We start from the raw sequence: 13,341 nt of genomic DNA, 5'->3' as shown, positions 1-13,341 counted from the left end.
TGATCGCGTACGATATTTTTCATTAAACGAAACACAAGAACTTACAAAAGTGACAAGTAAAATGGTAACAAAGTGGAACAACAGTTTCTCTTATTCTTCTTCTGGAAATGCAAGACCAGTTTGAAGTATCGATCTGTGACTACGGACGACGAGTCGTAGCTATCGAAAGGCTTACGACGCTTGTTCTCTCCTTTTTTCCTCCGTCGTTCATCCCCCGTTGCATTCGAGTCGTCAAGTGGTTATCTGTCTGCAGCCCCTGTGTCTCGTCTCTGCCTTTATTCCTTCTCTTTCAACGATATCTTTACAAACCTAGAAACCATAATTCCCCTGTTATTATTTTAAAATACAGGACTCACGATCCGTCGTTTATCTCGAAACGTTGCTACAAACGTCGACGACAACAACGCGAATATTATTACTATTGTTCCACTGACACGCGCCATTATCGTTAAAATAAGCAGCCAGTAATAGCTAATTATACAACGGTACACTCTAATAAACTTTCGAACGAAGACTTCATTTACATTTTCCATTCGCTGTTCCCCGAATGAAATACGATGCAACGAAATGTTTGTTCGTTTTGTTGATAGGAGAATGCAGTGTTAACCGAGCGATGGGACGAGACAGGCTTTTGAGAAATTTTCGAAATGTCACGTTTCCTCTACACGATCTTTCGGATATTCAATTTACGGAGAAAAATCCGGTTTATGATTATTAGGTAGAAAATTATGTTTTTCGTAGTTAAAAGGTCCTCAGAATCCACTTCCACGCTCGTAAAATGTTTTCTTAAATCGCGCTTTAAACAATTTATCTCAAACAATAAATTCAGTGTCGTGCGTATGCTTTTAACGTTTTGTTTTGTTGTAAGTACAAGTGTTTTTTACTTTTCTTTTCGTTCGTAGTATTTGTTAAAAAAAAGATAGTTAGGTAAATAATTAAACGTTTTAATCCATTCGAAGTTTCCTTATTACATTCTGCCATTTTAATTTGATCAGGACGTGTAACTACATTAAGGTATTATAATTTGTATGAGATAACAAATTTAAATTTATAATTGGAATATTATTTTTTTAGCCTTTTTTACGAATATACATTTTATTTTAATGCGGTTGATTGAATATTTAAATTGAAATTAAATCGAATTATTTAAATATTTTCGTATGAATGATAGAATACTCAATATGTTCTTTTCGCGTGGGAAAGATAAATTTGGAGAAGGAAAATAACATGAAAATTGCCAAAAACACAGACACACATTACACGCTGCATTTCGACATCAGAGCAACGTTCTCAAACTTTCACTTACCCTCGTTAACAAAGTGATTGAAGAAGTTCCATTCTCAAATTTAATCTAATTTGCAAGTTTCTAAATCTACTCTTATCTACCACTTAAATATAAAATATCGCAAATCGTCGTGAAACTTCTCCCTCTTTACAGAACGAACAACTTTCGCAAATTAAAGTATCAATATAAAACAACGAAGCAGCGCTTCCGTTCCAAATTTTCATTTACCTCCGTTAATATATATATATATATTAAATAAATAAAGTAATACAACATTTCCATTCTCGAATCTATTCTAAATTTCCGCTCTGATATTGTACCCTGAATTTCGAAGCTTCCAAATCTTCCCTAACCGTACGTTGCATTTTTAATTCCAATTTAAATCTGTTTCCGTTTCTGATTTGCGCGCTACCGCTTCAATATAAAATATCGCAGATCATTAAATTTCTCCCTTCTTGCAGAATGAGCAACTTCTACGAATCCAGTAACGTGCAATAGGCGATTAGAGTATCAATACACGCGAGGCAGCGCTTTCATTCGAAATTTTCATTTACCCTGGTTGCTCGCCCGAACCCACGCGTTCTCTTTGATCGCGCGCCGGCTACGTTCGTACAACGCTTCCGCGAGCCGTGTAATCCAAATACCTTACTTGTGTTTCAATTTTAAAAACTGCCAACCCCCAACGTCGGTTATTTCGTTCGTTTAACTTGCGAGGATCGCGAGCTCTTTCTCTCGGCGATGCGCGATGGTGGGAAAAATTCCGGTGAAAATTCATCGTGCCACACGTGATTGCGCAATCTCGCTTCCGCTGTGTACGGTTTTAATAACGAAAGGCAACGCGGGGTAACGCAATACACAGTGCAGCAGCGAGAAGAAAGAGAAAGAAACAGTGAGAAGGGTTAGAGAGAGAATTATTAGAGAGAAAGAGAGAGAGAGGGAGAGAGAGACTGGCGGGCTGGCGAGCGTAATACGCGTGATACGAGGGAGGAAAGGGGCCACGAAACATGATTCATTTCCTGCGAATCAAATTCGTGCGGTATCACAGACGTTAATAGAGACGTGCACAACGTGTACACACGTACTTTGCTATATGCGAATGGTATTTAATGACTCACGCGTTAATCGTCAAACTACTTTCGTGTCGACTAGACGACCAATTAGTCGAACGATCACTTTTTGTCACAGCAGCGCATGGTAATTACGTCATGTTCGTGCACAGGATGTGTCCTTCTCGAAGAAACATTAATACAAACGATCTCTTTCAGGTGCCCCGTATTCGATCGAAGTATCGGTTTGTAATATATATTTATCCAATTCCCTTCGTTTATATAACAAACGCGGAAAGAGCAGGAATCTTTGTACGTATTGGGTTGGCAACTAAGTGATTGCGGATTTCGTTATTAGATGGTATTGACAAAATCCGCAATCACTTAGTTGCCAAACCAATATATTTTATATCGTATATCGATGTTCGATGTTCGTAATATCGGATATTACGAATAATTTCTGTTAATTTGCTAAGAAGCTATACGTATAGCAGATATAGGATAGAAATTTAATAATTTTCTGTGTTTGAGTTACAAGGGTGAGTTCGCCGGTTAACGAAGGTGGCTAAATGAAAATTTGGAATAAAAGCGTTCGGTTCGGTGCGCGTGTATCGATAATTTAATGGGATATTATTAAATTCGGGGCAGCTGGTAATTTTGTAAGAAAAGACAGAGATTCCCATTACCTTAGCCACGTAGCTTATTTTGAAATTTCGAACAAAAGACGCGGATATATTTTACTTCGTATGTCTTATCTTCGTGTTATGAAATTCGCAGAAATCCTTAATTGGCAATATAGAAACTCGGTGACTCGCTTCATTTTGTAATTAGAAGATAGAACTGAAAGCAGAGGAGGAATGGAGTTAAAGGAGAGATACGAAAGAATAGTGGCGTCGATCTAACGGCGCCTCGATATCTTGTTTTGAAACGAGTTGGGGTAGAACAAGTCCGGGTCTGTCTAATCAGCGGAGTGCTACTTATGCAAATTTAATTTGTACGACAAATCACGAACGGGCAACTGTGTCAAGGTTGGCTGGCCAGTTTTGCCAGCATCGTTTCAAGTTCACACCTCTGTGGTCGGCTCGTGTGACAGTGACGAGTGTCCCGTGACACTGCACCTTCCCTTTGACGTGGAACGTTGCTCGATTATCAACGATCGGATGAACCTTCACAATGTCTGGCCGCCTTCCTTCTTTCACCCATTGCACATCCTACACTTCCGCCATTTTTCTACGAAATCCACCATTTACACTGTATTTTTCTTTAAGTCCTTTCCGTACTTTCTCTCAATCCTTTTTGTATCGGGCTTACTCGTCCAGTGTGTTGCGCTCGTTCAAACAAATTGACTCGGCTGTATGTGGGTGATTTGGTCGCCATAGCGCTCGATTAAGGCTTCGAGGGGTTGAATGGTTGGCTTGAAGAGTCGCCGATAACGTACAATTTACTGAATTCGACGGGGTTTAAACTTGGAAGTTGGTCGGATTCGAAGGTTGGCGATTTTTAAGAATTCCGGCGATGGGTTGGTAAATCTTGCGAATCTTTATTTTAAACAATTCCTCGAGTTCTAGTCGAAGTGTGGTTAATTTTGGTATATCGAGCGGAATTTCGAGTATTTGGTGAGTTGTTTGGAAGCTTGACATTGCACTTGGAATATCGTATTTGAGATTATAATTATAGAATTTTATCATTTTTACGCTCATTCGAATTTCCAGAGTTTCGATCGAAAGCACGCTAGTTTTAGGAAAATTCAAATTACTTTCTACGCGTGTTACAGGTTTTAATTGGCAGACTGGAAATCTTGTGAATTTTAATCGAGAGCTGGATGAATTTCATATATTCTAGTCCGGAATACAGCGAATATGCAAAGTTAATAAATCTCGATCAACGGTCCATAAAATTCATAAATTCTACCCGAAGGATCGCAAATCACGCGGCATCTAATTAAATTTCGCTAAATTCAATTTAAAAATGAAACGTCGTCGCACGTTCCGTTCTCCAGGCGTATCAACCGTCCCAAATTTTATTAAAACATTCACGAATATTTTCAATTGCGTAGGGAATCACCATAAATTCTGAAAAAGCCACTGGCAAAATGAAACACAAGAGCGAACTGTCCGCCTACCTTGGCTTAGTTCAAAGCTTAGAATGGAGGCAAGTGGAAAGTGTGCTCGAATCACGGCACTCTCCAGAGTTTCGTGGAACGGACTATTTTCCGCGTGTTACGTAACCACACAGGATTCACCGGTTTCTTCTAGTTTTCCCAAAGAAATCCGCAAAATTTCTTTACTTCGACCTACCGACGTGCTCTCTCAGCGACAACGACGAATAGACAATTTTCTTTCCTCTAATATTTCACCATTCTAGAGACGTCTGTTACGCGTTATCGATTCCGACGAACGACCATCGACTCTCTGCCTCTTTTATGGTCGGCGTGTCCGACAAACAGGAAGGGGTTTACTTTTTAACTCTGCCACGCCAGACAGCTCAAGGAGGTGGATGAAAATGATCCTGAATGTACACAGGGCAGCGATTACGAATAAGAAATTTTATTAACGTTATTATTCGTATTGGTAAATTTTCTATTTCTATTATTTTCTGGGTGATATGGAATTTTAAAATGCATACATTGCCTGCTCTTTGAAGCAGCACAAAATTTAAAGAATATATTAATTCTGAGAATTTGTTATATAATAGTTTTAGTTGGTAGTTTTATATAAAAGTTTTAGTTGGAGCAAACTGACTGTTAATTACAGAGTTTTCAAGTTTTGCATATTGTTTAGTATATATATATTAGGTTGTTTGGAAAGTGTCTTTCTTTCGCAAACGTGTTTTTTACAACAATGTACCTTCATAAAAACGTGAAACCAAGTCTGTGAAATGTCACGGTGTTTATTTCAACAGAACAAAATGGATCGTACGTAATTCGACAAGATAATATAAAAGAAATATCGTTGTGCGTCTATTATTATATTTCCTCATAAAACGAAAGAAACTTTTCGGACAACCTAATATAAAGAATATGAAAAATATAAACAATACATATATTGTTAGCGATATTTCAATGGATGAAAAAACGGCGGAGCGAAGCTACGATTCGACCAGAAATCTATAGAATTTCATGTTCTAAAACATAACATTCTGCACTGATATTCCACAGTTGCATGTTCTATGGAATAGTTGCATGTCGTACATTGACTCCGTTGACCGAAAGAATATTTTTCCAACATGCCAACGTTCCAAGCTCCTTGTAATTATCTCTGTTCGCACTTCTGTCGATTCTTATTAACCGAAACCTCTGCCGATATCTCGTTAATCTGCTCGTTTCGATGGCCACCTGATTTTACGACTTTTCTCTGTATCAGCCTGTGTTATACAACAGCGTAGGGTCAAAGAGACCCAGTAGCAGCATTTGAGGGTTAAGCAGCGTCGAAAACGATGGCTGCTTCGCAAGAAGGAACCGCATTGTCGAAGGCGGCATGCCGCCGGAAGTTACGTAACGAGTTGTTTCAGGGACTTTAGCCTAGCCCAGTTCCGCGGAAGTACTTCCACCCCCGCGTAGCATCGATCTGGCTGACGCTTTGATGATCGTGTCGCGCACCCTCCCTCTCACATCTCCCTCCATTCCTCTCTCTCTCTCTCTCTCTCTCTCTGTGTCCTTCTATTTTGCTCTTTGAGCTGGCTTTTGTGTTATTTATCGGCAAGCCGTATTTTCGATGATTCGCGTTATTGGACGACTGGTCGTGTATTTGAGAACACGATTAAAAGTGCATGATTGATTGGAAAACGATGGCGAATGGTTTCGAGGTTGGATAAACGGTGATTAGGTTTGTGACGGTTGGGCAGGATGGGAGGGAACAGCCGGAAATGGAAGTTAGAAGAAACCGAGGCTTCTAATTGTGCATCTTATAAATTAGGTTTGGAAAGAGAAGTTTCGTACTTGGTGTGCTTTGTACGATCGATCGAGGGGAAATTGGATGCAGTAGCTGGCTAGGTTTGTGATAGTTGATGGTTCGAATGACAGGAAGCGTGTACTTGCAATTGTGGATCTTGTAAATCAGGCTTGGGAAGAGAAGTTTTATCGTTGGTGTGCTTTGTGTGATCGATCGAGGGGAAACCGAGGATGGAACAGTTGGCTAGGTTTGTGATGCTTGGTTCACGCGGTCAAAAGCGTATTCGTGATCGTGGATCTGGCAAATTAAGTTTGCAAGGGAAGTTTCGTTCTTGGTGAGCTTTGTGTGATCGATTGAGAGGAAGAGAGTTTTGGGACGGTGCTCAGGTGTCGCAAGTTTGTGACAGTTGATTTAGTTGGCAGCAAGCGTGCTTCCAGTTGTGGGCCTTGTGAATTAGGTTTGGAAAGGGAGATTTAGCTCTTGGCGCGCTTCCTGCGATCGATTGGGAGAAAGTGGAGAATGATGTTTGAATCGCATAGTTGATAGTTCAGTGCGATAGTGTATGATAATTGGAAAGAGAAAAAAGCATAGCATGACATATAATTTCTAGTTGGAAAACAAAGTAATTTTGAGCACAACGCTATAAGGCTGGGTAATTAAATTTTTGGAATTCAATTGCTGCTTTTGAACATTGTTTTGACGATTAATATTGAGTGGTCGTGTTGCACGTATAATAAATATATTGGTACCATACATGCGGCTTTGAATTATTTTTCGTTCTGAATTCTAATTAAACGATAATTCAAGTCTGACCTGGAATGTACTCGTTCTACTGCAGCTGAGCTGTGCGTTTTAGGAAACCAAGAATAATAACCGCGATTGGTCAAATTCTTTCACACTTCCACCAATAAATTTCCGTACCTATACTACAAATAATGGCTTGCAGCTACTTAACCCAAATAATACAATCACCCACTTGTATATATAGAAACAGAGAAGCAAATGTAATCATACTTAATAATACCTTCTTCATCCAGCTAATTAATCCCAAAACTATGATCAATTAATTTTATATATTTCAAATATTGCAGATAACAACTCGCATCTACTTAATCCAAATTTTGCAACCTCTATCTACAAAAGCAGATATCTACAAACGTACATTTTTTAATCCACATATTACAATCTTACTTTGTTCATACTGATATAAAAACAAAGCATTAATTACGATCGACTAATTTTACATATTTGAAACATATTTCAAATAATAAATCACGCTTAATTGATCGAAGTATCACAACCATCCATCTATATTTGTAGAAACAAAGTACCAATTGAAAATTGAATTTAATAATTGAAACTTAATTTAATCGAAATATTACAATCGGCTGCCTATAGAAACAAAGAGCAGCAATTACGGCGATGCTTAATAATTCCTTTTCCATCCCTCTAATTAATCTTCGAGCACAACGATCGCCTAATCTTGCCATTAATATCCGAGAAACCATTCTTCTTAAAACTCCTGTTCTCAGTATCGATATTCCTTCTTTTCTTTTCTTCTCTCGTGTCGCCAGTGTCAGAAGTAATTATCAAGTAATTCCGGCAATGACCTGACTCACCAGGATGGCTCGGTGCCTGGAAACGACTAGACTCGAGTCGTCGTTTTAACGAACCGTAATGAAAAGCCCCCGGAAAGGATGGTCGGCTGGCGTTGATAGCCGACCGATGATTAAATCGCTGACAACGAGAAAACCCGGTGCGGCTCGCGATTCAATTTCCTTTTCTTCGTTCTAGCGAAACGTAAAGGCCTCCGCCACTGTGCACACGACGAAGAACCATGGAAAAATGCAGGAGACTGAGATATGTTACGGTTTCCGATCGAAATCAATCTTTTCTTTTCGTCCGAGTAACGATCGATAGTTGGAAGAAAATATTAGGATATTTTCTTATTCGATATCTTTTTGTCTACATTGTTCAGGAACACGTGTATTAATTGGTAAAGAGCTTAGCAGGAAAGAACCATACGATCTTGTTAACATTGATGATGTAGGATTGGATAGAATTATAAAACGAGAATCCTGTGAGCTTAAAAAATTTTTTCATCAGATGGTAAGTGAGAAATTTCAGGAGAGCTGGTAGAAAAATAATTCCACTGATTAAAGTGATCTTTTTTCGTTGATTTTAATCGTTTTCTGCTTTTACGGTTTAATTTTAACTCTTCGCACTTTTACCATATATACCTTTACCGTGAAAAATTTTTAAAACACGGGCTTTTTTTCCAAAGTAAAAGTTACGAATAGTTGTAAATTTATTTGTACGTAATCTTCTCTATTTTTATATTTTTCAATGATGACACGATATTAAAACAACTTTCCATATTATGCTTAATGTTGTTGTGCCAGTAGAATACGAAGAACCAAAATAAAATGCACACGAGTGTACAATCTCGTTATTGGAGATAGAAGAATGGCAAATCGTATAATATTAACATTGTAAAATTGCAATAACGTCATTCGTCTGCGCCGAGCCTTAAAACTTAACAATAGTGAATTGTTCTATAGTTTCAAGATATTGTCGTTTTTATACGTCGTAAAGACCCACATATGGCAAATGCAGCCGCATCCAGAATTGCAATAGAATTACGAATTCCAATATTACAATCAAACGCTTATAGACACAACCTCTATTATTATTCCTCTTTTACTTTATCCAGCACTTGCTACACTAGTCTCTGCCAAGATTGTCTTCCAAGACTCTCAAGCGAGAAGTTATCGCTGTTTCCCAAGTAATCCATTAGAGGACCGTCCATAAGGCGTTCAGGTGAAAGACACGGTTTTGGTTTTGCTTTTAACACGTTCCCTTCAGACCTGATTCTCATTACCTACGATGCTGATGTATCGTCAATAATTCTCTACCGTTTCCACCTCATGGCCCACATGAAAAAAAAAACTAATTATTAGAGTGTGAATTTTTCTGCGAATTGACATTTTTATGAGCGCAGGTAAAGGAACAGGCTTTAGATAGAAACTTGTTTTGTCTAACAAAGATTGTAACGAATATGCTACGTTGGAAGCTTTGTATTCTTTTTTTTTTTTGTACGTTATGCATATTCTATGCATTTTCGTATTCTTAAATTTCGCATAAATGCATGTAAATCCGCAGTGTACCAGTTACTAAAATTTCGTGTCACGCCAAAAAATATATGTTCAAGATAGGAGGGCATTCACATCATTTGTCAAATTAAACTTACTCCGCGGAACAATAGGCAGAGATTGATGAAATTATACGATATAAGCATCGATCGACAGTGAAATTGTAAAAATTAAGAAAAATGGAGTTAACCACGTTATCTTAAGGACGACTCATTTGAAAATCTAAGAGGAAAAAGAAGTCAGTGCTTCTGATTAAATACTCAGGTATTGCACTTTTTTAAAATGTTTGCTACATACAGGTTGAAAATCGCACCTATGTGCTAACGATCTTTATATAATATTCTCTCTACATGTTCTAAAACTTTACGTACGAAGAGTCTGGAGAAAGACGTGATAAATTAGATTCTTTGTTTCACAGAATTTTTCTTGTTCCTTTTTCCTTTTACATTTTAAATCTCAGATTACTCGCACGAGTCCAGCGTTTCTAAAACTCAAAGGGTTCAATAAATGACCTTCCTCCTTTTACAAGAAAGCAAACGATATAAAACACCAACGAACGATTCAGTGTCTGTTCTCCAAGCCCCACTTTTTTCCTGATTTTCAATCGTGTTAAGATCATTGGAGAAGAGTGCATTCGATCCTACCTTCTGCTGACCAGGCTAATGAAAACAGGAGCAATAGAAGGCAATACAGCGAGGATGTTCGCAAATTGCTTTGGAAAATTTCCACTCGTATCAAATCATCCTAACAAAGCGTTCACTCATGTTCTAAGCTTCTCAGGAATTATCCTTTTTCCTTTTAACTTTCATAACATGCTTTCTATTAAATTTTGTTTGTCGCGTTTTTACAAATTTTCAAACACTTTCGATTTTATTTCTCTGACTTTCTTCCGACATTTCACACGATTTTCAATTTTATATATGTATCTCCTTCTCCCAAATTTTCAAGAATTCCCAACTTCATTTGTCCCGCTTATCCTTCAAAATTTTCAATTTTTCAATTTTACTTTTCTAGCTTCCTCGTTTTCCTTCCTTATTTGTCTGGCATTTTTATCCAAATTCTAAAGAATTATCAATCTTATCTGCCTGGCTTCCTCTTTCAAATTTCTAAAATGTTCAATGTTATTTGTCCCTAACTTTCTCGCCGAAATATTTCAGGATCGCTTTCTCTTTCAAATTTTCTCGGATTTTCCGATTCTAAATTTCATGGTGGAAATGGTGGATGAAAACTGATGATTAGAAGCTCGTGGCCGTAATGCAAGGCATAGAATAATGCAGGCCGCTCGATCATCCCGAAGAACGAACAGGAAACGGGATCCCTTGGATCGCGGCGTGGTCTCCGGTTAAACTCGGAAGAAGAGACAGGGCTCGTTCCTCATAACGTGCAAGACGGAAGATTTGCATGGCGTAGCGAGGCAGGGAACCGGTACAGCGTAGAGAGACGTAGAAAATGAGACAGATAAAGAGAGACAGAGAGTGCGAGCCGGATAACGGCGGAGGGAGAAGGAGGATCGTGTGCGAGTAGAGTCGGTCGGTCGGCCAAAGCGCCGTGTGGCGCGTAGCCCAGTAGCACGGATCGCGTTTCAGTGGTTCTCATTCGTGCTCAGTCTTTCCTTTTGTCGTCTAAAAATTTTACGAACCTTCTTTACTGGTCTCTTGATACTAATCGGATTTTCTTTATCGAATCCTTTCCTTCGCCGTTTATTCTATGATTTATAAATAAGCAATGTTCGTTGAAAGAGGAAAGACTAGAATGGAGGTTAGAAATGTATGTAGGTGTCCTACTTCCGGAAATTTAGGAAGCTTCTCTACTGTTTCGTGGATCGCTCGTACAGCAGATTTTCTTTGATGAACACCGATCTCGTTCTTTTTCTTTTTTTTTCTTTATGTATATTTATTTTTCTATTTATTAGATAGATTATTTCTATTTATTAAATAATGTAAAACGACGTTTCTTGTAGAAACTAAAATGTAAGTTGTAAGTAGATCCACTTTTGGAAAATTTAAGATCTTTCTGTTCTGCCGTTTGGATTAAATTGGATTTTCTTTGACAAACGACTTTCCTTCTTCACCGTATAAGAAGCAACGATGTCTTTTTTTTTTTGTAAAAAGTAAGATAGATACTGGAAATAATAGCTGTCCCACTTGCGGAAACTGAGGAGCCTGCTGTATTGTCTGCTGGATCGAATCGAATTTCCTTTAACAAACATCAATCCCTATGATAGAATCTTCTTTCTTATTCTTTAATGTACAAAATACCAATGATACTTTTATTAATAATACATGTATAATAAATAATTTCACCGTCTCAAACACTAAACAGTAAATTTTTAACTCATCCGATATCGTCCCACTTCCCTTAAATTTCTCTTACGAACAACAATGCACTGCATAAAAAAGTAAAATCCTATACATTAATCCTCTTCGACAATCCTCCTACCAATCTTCGCCCTGATATTATCGTTCACAAACAGCAACACCATGTCAAATGTAAAATTCTAGAACGTACTCTAACAATCCTCCTCCTTCGATTCCACCGCAAAACACTAAATTCTTAATTCACCTAGGATTGTCCCAGTTCACGAAGAAGCGTCCCCAGAGCCATTAAACCATCGTCTATCATAGATCGCGACACGGTAATCCCGTTCGCAGCGCCATGGAAGCACGATCGACTCGGCGAGGCCAGTATTTCTTGGTCTTGCCCAATTAACCCTCTGTCACGGCACACTTCTCGCCGAAAAATTTCCCCAGGGAGCGACGTGCAGACGGAAGAGAATATCGCAGACACGGTGAACGGTAGTTGAGAGTCACTGAGGCGACGTCGGAGCGTGCGCTGTGGTGTTTGGAGGTAGAAACGGGCATCTCTAGGCTAGGGGTTCGAACGGTGCCACGGGGAGTGGTGGTTGGTCGCGGTGGAGGGGTTGCGGGGCTCCGCGAAGCGACGGTCACGCTCCTTCCTCACCCTTGCGAGTTTTCCAGCAATTTGGCCGTAGGAAAATTTGTACAACCGTGGCCGACAGGATTTTCGACCGCTTTAAATATGCTGGAATTTTTGCGGCGAAAAATACGTAATATATGAACCTTAAGCTCATGGTCGATAGCATAATCTATAATGCATAGGCGGAGTCGTAAGGATATAGGGATTGCATCAGAATCGAATCGATGTGTTATCTGCTCCGTAAAAACGCTTACTGTGTGCTATATAACAATCGGGATAAATAGAATGTGCAAGCGTGAATTTAATTATTTACGAGATTTCCTGATAATTGCTCCTAGATGCAAGCCTTGGCACAGGCTTTTGACTGCTACAGAACTCTATAATTAAATAATCTGAGAATTCTAACTTTCGATTCTGATCATCGTTAGCACAAATCTACGTACTAAAATTGTTATTTTGTAGATGTAGGAATTTGTGGAAACAAGCGTGATACCTTGATGGCAATCGCCTAGACGCCCTTGTACGATGTCTTAACTGGTAACAAAGGGACAGGCTAGTAACGAAATCTCGCAACTAAGAGAATCTATGTATTCGATACATAATTCCAATAGTTTTGATCAAATCTACTATTATAACTGATACTTGAAGATACAGGAACGATTGGAAAGAAGTGTAGTGAGGTATAGTGGCTAGGCTGTAGGTTCCCTATACGAGGTCTTGGCGACGCTTTGGGTGGTGGCGCTGGAGGTGCGCGGCACAGGAATGGGGGTGGATCGAGAGCGACGCAGTGGTGGGGATGACTACGGTGTCTGTGCGGAGCGGGTTGGTCGGGTGAGGGACGATCGGCCGTTGGTGGGGGAACCGTGAGCTTTGGTGGGAGAGGACGGGTCGATGATGCCGGCGGTCCTCGACGACTCGAAACGCCAGTCAGTCTCTGGTCCACTCGAAGCCGCGCTGTTAACCTTCTATCTCATCGAACACCGCTCGCCGCAGCCATGGGTGACAAGGTTTGTGATTGCTTAGACGCACAA

General features: G+C 39.3%; 1 protein-coding gene and 1 long non-coding RNA gene across 6 annotated transcripts in view; one reads left to right on the top strand and one right to left on the bottom strand.

Annotated features, from left to right (window-relative positions):
* LOC125385113 overlaps positions 1-13,049 on the bottom strand; it is a 28,971-nt gene extending 15,922 nt beyond the window's left edge. The window contains exons 1-2 of the long non-coding RNA XR_007224082.1: positions 10,018-13,049; positions 46-309 (exon numbers count right to left, since the gene is read on the bottom strand). This is a non-coding gene — a long non-coding RNA (uncharacterized LOC125385113). The remainder of the gene's footprint in view (positions 1-45; positions 310-10,017) is intronic.
* The window catches only part of LOC100647333 (sodium/potassium-transporting ATPase subunit alpha), a 187,741-nt gene that overhangs the window by 104,349 nt on the left and 70,051 nt on the right, over positions 1-13,341 (top strand). The window contains exon 1 of one of the 5 annotated variants that reach the window (XM_012308488.3): positions 13,166-13,317. The exons of 3 other annotated variants lie outside the window; for them this stretch is intronic. In XM_012308488.3, coding sequence (XP_012163878.1) covers positions 13,306-13,317 — 12 coding nt within the window. In that variant the 5' untranslated portion in view covers positions 13,166-13,305. Of the gene's footprint in view, positions 1-13,165; positions 13,318-13,341 lie in introns of those variants that run through there. One more of the 5 variants, XM_012308486.3, reaches the window with a different exon arrangement.

The sequence above is a fragment of the Bombus terrestris genome, chromosome 5, assembly GCF_910591885.1.
Source record: "Bombus terrestris chromosome 5, iyBomTerr1.2, whole genome shotgun sequence".
Taxonomy (NCBI): Eukaryota; Metazoa; Arthropoda; class Insecta; order Hymenoptera; family Apidae; genus Bombus; species Bombus terrestris.
This window is presented reverse-complemented; position numbering and strand designations above follow the sequence as displayed.